This window comes from Gekko japonicus, unplaced genomic scaffold (genome assembly GCF_001447785.1).
Source record: "Gekko japonicus isolate JY-2015 unplaced genomic scaffold, Gekko_japonicus_V1.1 scaffold698, whole genome shotgun sequence".
Lineage (NCBI taxonomy): Eukaryota > Metazoa > Chordata > Lepidosauria > Squamata > Gekkonidae > Gekko > Gekko japonicus.
In genome coordinates, this window is record NW_015168069.1 from 180,069 (window position 1) to 188,048 (window position 7,980).

The window sequence follows — 7,980 nt, forward strand, 5'->3', positions numbered from 1 at the left end:
GTCCACCGCCGGGCCCCTCATGGGGCTCGGCAGTGGAGCTGCAAGGGCGGCGGCCGGAACTATTGGGGGCGGGGTGTGTGGCCTTATGACACACTTCCAGCGATGTCAGGGGGTGTGGCATATGCTAATGAGTCATGCTAATGAGTTCCCCTAGCTCTTTTTCTACGAAACGACCCTTGGTAACCAGTATGACACTTTAACCACCACACCAAGCTCCCAGAACTCGTCTGTATAAAATCCACGTGGAGGACAGGTCACGTGTGAACAGATCCCTTGTAACTTCTAGGCTGCCCATCAGTGGATCCAGAAAATGGCTACGAAAACACACACACACACACACAGGTAGCAAGGCAGGTCAACCATTTAAGAATAAATACACACACAGGTTCACAAGACTTCCAAAATCCACAAGGGGAAAACTCAGGGAAGCCAAAAGAGGTATCTGACCCTTCCAAGGGGCAAAGACGGGTTCAGGTGGGGCAGCCCGGTTGGTCTGAAGCAGCAGGACAAAGTTTGGGTCCAGACTGGGCACCTTGAAGACCAACAAAGTCTAATTCTGGGTATCGGCTTTCGTGTGCTGCAAAAGACGTGCGCTTAAGAGCAGTGTTCCCTCTAAGCTGAGTTAGGGTGAGCTACCTCACAGTTTTTTAGCCTCCGGCTCACACATTTTTGTCTCAGCTCAGGAAGGATGGGGCTCCAGAGCAGACTAATCTATGCAGTAGCCCAGTCGCTCACTCTCAACTTTAATGCCAGCAGCTCACAAAGTAGAATTTTTGCTCACAAGACTCCACAGCCTAGAGGGAGCATCGCTTAAGAGCTCAGTTCCCTGCTTTCCCTGCCTGCATCCCCAAACGGCACCTTTGGCTGGTGCCGATTCTCTCCTTCCCAGGAGCTGGATGATCTCTTGATTTCCTACCACCTGCAAAGCCCCTGCTGCCGACACCCCCTCTGTTAACGGTCCTCCTTTGGCTCTCAAAAGTCCCTCCTTTCCTTTCCGCATGCCGTTGGCTGGGGAAGTGGAAGAGAGTGAAGAGCCAGTGGAAGAAATCCAGCCGCTTTCTCCCGCTAGCATTTAACGATGGCTTGCTTGCAGGTCACGAAATAATTTTCCTTCTCAGCTAGAGGGAAAGCTGTTGGAACCCGCCAGCCTATTAGAGTCACAGCGCATATTTCGCCGGCTGCCTCGCAGTGGAGGTCCAGGGCCGGTCTGGCCATCCAAGTGACCCAGCCTTGCCGTGTCAGAATTTCAGTTATACCCCCCCTCCTTTCTCCCCAGCGGGACCCAAAGCCGTTCACATGGCTCCCCTCCCCTCCATTTTATCCTCACAAAAACCCTGTGAGGTAGGTCAGGCTGAGGGTGTGACTGGCCAAAGGTCCTTCAATGGTCTTGAAGGGAATCATAGAATCATAGAGTTGGAAGAGACCTCCAGGGTCATCTAGTCCAACCTTCTGCACAAGGCAGGGAACCCACGAACACTCCCAGTGACCGCTGTTCCATACCCAAAAGATGACAAAAAACCTCCAGGATCTCTAGTCAAACTGGCCTGGAGAAAAATGGCTTCCTGACCCCAGAGTGGCGATCGGCATTTCCCTGGGCGTGTAAGACAGGGACACAAGACAGGGACACAAGAATTCCTGCCCTCCCTTCTCGTGATCTGCCTAAGTCCACAGAATCCGCATTGCTGTCAGACGGCCATCTTGCCTCTGCTTCAAAACCTCCCAAGCAGGAGAGGCCACTGCCTCCCCAGGAAGCCTCTTCCACTGAGGAACCACTCTCACTGTCGGGAAGTTCTTCCTAATGTTTAGCCGAAAACTCTTCTGACTTAATTTCAACCCAACGTCAGCTCGCTGCCATGCTTTCATTGTTTTCGTTCACCCCTGACTGTAGCGCCTGCGCGCATGCTTGCTTGCTTGCTTTGCTTAACGGCTGCGAGTAACTATCGGGAGGCACTCAAGAGACCGTGCAGACTGGCTCTTCCAGAGGGTGCTCTCTCTGTAACCTTGAGGAGGAGGGGGAGCTTGCATTCCACCGCTGGTGTGAATATTTCTGCTCTCATGGAGCGAGGAGAGTCTCCCATTCATGACGTAATGTCCCGCTGGGAGAATTCGCTTAGCCAACTACCGCATCAGAGTATATGTATTGATACATCTGCTCTAACCGTTATTCCTAACAATGTACCTGTATAACCTGGCAACAGACTTGTATTCTAATAAAGCATAACTTTTCCCTGAGAAGTATGTGGAGACTTGCGTGCTGTTGAACCCGACACCCGTTGGGTCTGGCCCGACCTCCTGGGGCGACAGAAAACGACTCCGCACCATCCTCTAGATGGCCAGGGTCCGGCATACCTGAGGGACCGGCTTTCCCCACACAGGTCCCAAAGAGTACTTCGGTCGGGGTCTCAACATTGTCTTGTGACCCCGGGCCCTAAAGAGGCCAGGAGAGGGGGTCAGTCACGCGGGATCCTTGGGCGTTGCCCACTGTATTTAACTGTTTTAAAATGTTTTATTGTGTTTTTATTGCACTGTGTGCCTTTACTGTGGAACTATGGTGTTGCATTGCACCCGTATATTGTAAGCCGCCCTGAGCCCGCGTGCGGGGAGGGCGGGGTATAAATGAAATTAAATAAATAAATAAATAGATGGCCGCCCTTCAAGTACTTGAAGCTGGTTACCCTATCACCTCTCCAGGCTAAACGTATCGATGACCGTCACTCCACAGAAAAAGCTTTTTCTTTCGGGTTTTCTTGCAAGCTCCCCAAGAAGGGAGCAAAATTTTGGGGTTTTTTTGTTTTTAATGTAATTCCCCAATCCCAACTAATCCCATCTCTCATTCTGTCTGACAGGAAACCACTGTCTGCACGGTTGGGGGCAACAACACGGACTACCGGAGGACACCTTCAGATGAAGACTTGGGACGCCACCCACAGCTGGTAGGCGGAGTCCATCGTCTGTGCCCGAGCTATCCAAGGACCGGGGGGGGGGGTTAAGTGGCTGGACCTGGCTCAGGAGTCAGGAGGCAGCTTGATCAAGGAACTTGACAGAATCGTGGGACGTGTACAGAGAGAGTTGTCAGCAGTGTTCCCTCTAAGCCGACTTAGCGTGAGCCAGCGCACCGTTTTTTAGCCTCCAGCTCACACGTTTCTGTCTCAGCGCAGGAAGGATGGGGCTCCAGAGCCAACTCATTGATGCAGCAGCCCAATCGCTCGCTCACAACTTTAATGCCAGTGGCTCACAAAGCACAATTTGTGCTCACAAGACCTCACACCTTAGAGGGAGCATTGGATGTAAGCGCTCTGGGTTGGGAAACACCTGGAGATTTTGGAGGCGGGGCCTGAGGAAGGCGGGGTTGGGGGAGGGGAGGGGCCTCAGCAGGGTATGATGCCCCAGAGTCCACCTTCCAAAGCGGCCTTTCCCACCCAGGGAACTGATCTGTGTCATCCGGAGATCAGTTGCCAACCCAGGTCTCCAGGTACCACCTGGAGGTTGTGGAAAAGGAAACAAACAACCGTGATATATAATGCCACAAAAGTCTCCAAGAACTAGAAATTTCTTTTTCCAACATTCAGTTTACTGGATGCAAACATGTAATAATGATTATTACACTGATGGATTTTGAGGAGTCACTAGGAAATACTTGTTGTTGTTCAGTCGCACAGTCGAGCCCGACTCTTCGCGACCCCATGGACCAGATCCCGCCAGGCCCTCCTGTCTTCCGCCGTCCTCTGAAGTTGGCTCAGTTTCATGTTCGTTGCCTCGATGACACTGTCTAACCTTCTCATCCTTTGCCGTCCCCGTCTTCTTTGACCTTCCATCTTTCCCAGCATCAGGGCCTTCTTCTCCAGCGAGTGCTCCCTTCTCATTTGGGGGCCAAAGTATTTGAGCTTCAGCTTCATTGTCTGGCCTTCCAGGGAACAGTGAAATACTACCAGTGAGTTTGCTAAATGGATTAATCTTGTATATCAAGGCTATTCACTCTGACAAAGTTGTACACGAAACGAGGTGATACGCATGATCCGTTGGTGTTGATGGCGTTTGAATTACATCCAGTAAACTGAATATTGGAAAAAGAAATTTCTAGTTTTTGGAGACTTTTGTGGCACAATATATCACGGTGGTTTGTTTCTTTTCCCACTTCCTTCCCGTGATCTCTCTCCTTGGTTTGCACCCCCTGGAAGTTGGCAGCCCTATCAGAACAGTGGCGTCCCAGTCGCATGATGCAACCCACACAACTGCAGGTTGGGAAATTCCTAGAGATTTGGGGGTGGAGCCTAGGGAGGGTGGGGTTTGCGGGAGGGAGGGGACTCGGTGACGATATGATGCCACAGGCTCCACCCTCCAGAGCAGCCATTTTCTCTAGGGGAACCGAGCTCAATTGTCTGGATATCCGCTGTAATCAGTACTCCCGCTAAGCTGTGGAGTCTTGTGAACAAAAATTCCACTTTGTGAGCTGCTGGCATACAGGGTTCGAGGGAAGGTTAGGGGGTGGCAGGGAGCCAATCGAGGTGGCCAGCGAGCCCACCGGAAAAGTAAACAACTTGCTGGGATGGTGTTACCAAGGTCAGGCACATAAACTGTATACAGATAACAGCACAGCACACAGACAGCGAGAAGGCGAAAGTACATTCCGAGGAGCGCATCCCCCTCCACCAGCCTCCGTAACTCATGGCAGCGAGCCCGACATCAAGCAGGTGATTTGGCTGCTGCATCAATCAGTTTGTTCTGGAGCCCTCCTTCCCAAGCTAAGACAAAGATGCGTGAGCCGGAGGCTAAAGAACTGTGAGCTAGCTCACACTAACTCAGCTTGGATGGAACACTGGTTGCGATCCCAGGAGATCGCCAGGCCTAGGGTTACCGGCTCTGGGTTCGGAAATGCCCGGATTTCTGAAGGTGGAGCCTGAGAGAGGGGGGAGGTTAGGGAGGGGACGGACCTCAGTAGGTTATAATGCTATATAGTCCACCTTCCAATTAGGGAATTAGATAAGCATATGGAGCAGCGGTCCATCAGTGGCTATTAGCCACAAGGTATAGATAGGAACTCTGGGGCAAGTGATGATCTGTCATCTTGGTGCTTGGGGGGGGGTCAACAGTGGGAGGGGGCTTCTAATGTCCTGGCTCCACTGGTGGACCTCCCGATGGCACCTGGTATTTCTGGCCACTGTGTGATACAGAGTGTTGGACTGGATGGGCCTTTGGCCTGATCCAACATTGGCGTCTCTTATGTTCTTATGTTCCAATGTGGTCATTTTCTCCAGTGGAATGCATGTTTTTAAATAAATAAATATACAACCCAGCAATGTATGTACTCAGGAGATCAGCCATAATTCCAGGGGATCTCCAGCCCCCCACCTGGAGGTTGGCAAGACTATGACCAGGCCTCATTGGAAAGTTGACAACCTTGGCCTGGATCGTTCAATCAGCTGGTCTTTAGGGGGCTCAGGGTTCATTTCCTGCCGGAATGCACCGGAACAGCGCTCCGACAGTAAGGAGCTCATGGGTGGGGCCCCCCTGCTGCCTGAGGAGATTGAAATGCCTTTCTTTCCCTTCCCCAGATGGGGAAGGCAAAGAAAGGCATCCTAAACATGCCTGGGTTCCCTGCCCAATCTTCTCCAGCCTCGCATGCCTGCCCTTTGTCAGGGGGTGTGGCATATGCAAATAGATTTTGCAAATGAGCTCCTGCAGCTCTTCTTCTACAAAATGACCCCTGAGGGGGCTCCTCTCCACATGGGAGGGGGAATCCGACTGACCTAATCCGCCCCACCCACCACACCCTCCTCTTTGCCTTCCAGAACCACAGCAATTCCGACGTGATCCTGATCATGTGCAGCATGACGCTGGCCGCCGGAGAAGAAGCCAGCTTCCGCCTGCACGGCCACCTGTGGATGAAGTCGCTCCGAGCTGTACGGGCGAGTCTGCAAACTGGGCGTTTCCCCCTCGAGCTTCCAGTGCAAGCGAGGGATTTACTCCGCGGAGCCCGGCCAAGGCCTTGGCTCCTGGGTCTGATTTTCTCCTTCCCCGCCCATTTGTTCAGCTGCTAAGTCTTCCCTGCCCGCTCCCCCAGCCAAAACCCCACCCAGAACCTGGACTTAGCTGTCAAACAGGCTTTTTTCATCTTCTGAGGGCCCTGACCCAAATTGCTTAATGACAGCAACTTGTGAATGAATCAGCCCAAACCCAGAACAGCTGCGTCCCCTTCACACTCAGAGGAGCCTCAAATTTAACACTGGGCTGGCTTAAAGCAAAATGGGGTGGGACAGGGAAAGCAGTTCTGCTAGCAGAATGGATCCAGAGGATCCAGTTAGGAGGCAACTACGATGGGCCAGGGCTCTTGTTGTAGCAGGAACTCCTTTGCATATTAGTCAACACACCCCTAATGTAGCCAATCCTCCAAGAGCTTACAGTAGCCCCTGTAAGAAGAGCTCTGTAAGCTCTTGGGGGATTGGCTACATTAGGGGTGTATCGCCTAATACGCAAAGGAGTTCCTGCTATAAAAAGAATGGCCCCTCACGGACAACAGCACACATTTGGCCTGTGGAACTGGCTGCCACTGGAATGGGTTCCTGAGTGAGCCATATGCATGTCAGTCTGTCATAGCAAAATAAAACAGGAGTCCAGTGGCAAGTTGAAGACAAACACAATAAACGTCCGCCTTTCCTAATAAATTGATCTAACAAATCTGTAAGGTGCCACTTAAATTAGTGTTTGGGATTAGTAGCACACGCCAATAGAACAACAGGAATCAAGCCTTCAGTTAGGGATGGGCACGAACCACATTTCTGTGATTCAGTTCAGTTCGTGGTTGAACCACGAACTGAACCACAAACCTGTACTAACTGGGAGCTAGTAACACAAACGGAACCAGTTCGTATGGGTTTGTGAGCGACCCCTGCTTTCTGCTCCCTGCTGCTTTTCACGAGGAGCAGAAGACACAGGGGCTTAAATGGCTCAGAGCACAACCCAAGAAAGACCGTTAAAAAAGCTGAGCCACAGGGGCAGGCTCAGCTGTTTGGAGCCTGAAACAGCTGAGCCGTGGGAGCAGCCTGCTCCCCCCACTCAGCTGTTTTGGCAGCTTTTGTGGGGAGGAGAAAGCAGGGATTTAAACCCCTGCTTTTTTGCTCTTCACAAACCTCCACAAACTGCCTTAAAATTACGTGGAGGTTTGTGGTCTGGCTGCAGTTTGCAAACTTCACTTTACGAACCACGAACTGGCCAAAATCTGTCACTAACAGAGGTTCATGAGCCGGTTCATGCCCTTTCCTACCGTAGTGCCATGACACTGCAGGACATTTTAGGATGTATTGTACAGGAGTCCCCAACATGGTTAGGTTTAGGGAGGAGAAAGTGGACAGGGCCAGGTGTGGCTTTTACCCAGCAAGGCTTCTGATTGGCCATTGGACATTTGACTGGCTGTGTGCATTTTCCTTGTCTTCTCAGACTTCTAGCGAAGGGGGGGCAGAGGTCAAATCAGTTCTTTCTCAAGGAAGCCCACTTCCTGTGAGTGGGGAGTGGGCCCTACCTGGACGCTCCTTCTGCACCCTGAGACTCCCCCGGGCCTCTTGTTATCCAAAGTCTCCCATGTGGAGACAAGACAAGATCATTCCCCAGACAGCAGGAGGAACAGGCCTCCTGTTTGGTGTAGTGGTTAAGTGCGCGGACTCTAATCTGGGAGAACCGGGTTTGATTCCCCACTCCTCCACTTGCAACTGCTGGATGACCTTGGGCAAGCCATAGTTCTGTCAGGTGTCTTCTGTGATGGCGAATGGCCTACGTATTTGCTGTGAACCGCCCTGAGCCTGTTTGCAAGAAGGGCGGAATATGCATTTGAAAAATAAATAAAATAAATGTTCCGTGGAGTAACCGGCAAGGAATAAGTCACACTGTTTGAGCCAGTTTGGTGTTGTGGTTAAGTGCGCGGACTCTAATCTGAGAGAACTGGGTTGGATCCCCCACTCCTCCATCTGCAGCTGCTGGATGACCTTG

At 51.7% G+C, this 7,980-nt stretch overlaps 1 protein-coding gene across 1 annotated transcript in view; it reads left to right on the forward strand.

Annotated features, from left to right (window-relative positions):
* ITGA11 (integrin subunit alpha 11) overlaps nucleotides 1-7,980 on the forward strand; it is a 164,405-nt gene that overhangs the window by 147,548 nt on the left and 8,877 nt on the right. The window contains exons 28-29 of the mRNA XM_015414591.1: nucleotides 2,847-2,933; nucleotides 5,790-5,900. Of these exons, the coding sequence (XP_015270077.1) occupies nucleotides 2,847-2,933; nucleotides 5,790-5,900 (198 nt within the window). The remainder of the gene's footprint in view (nucleotides 1-2,846; nucleotides 2,934-5,789; nucleotides 5,901-7,980) is intronic.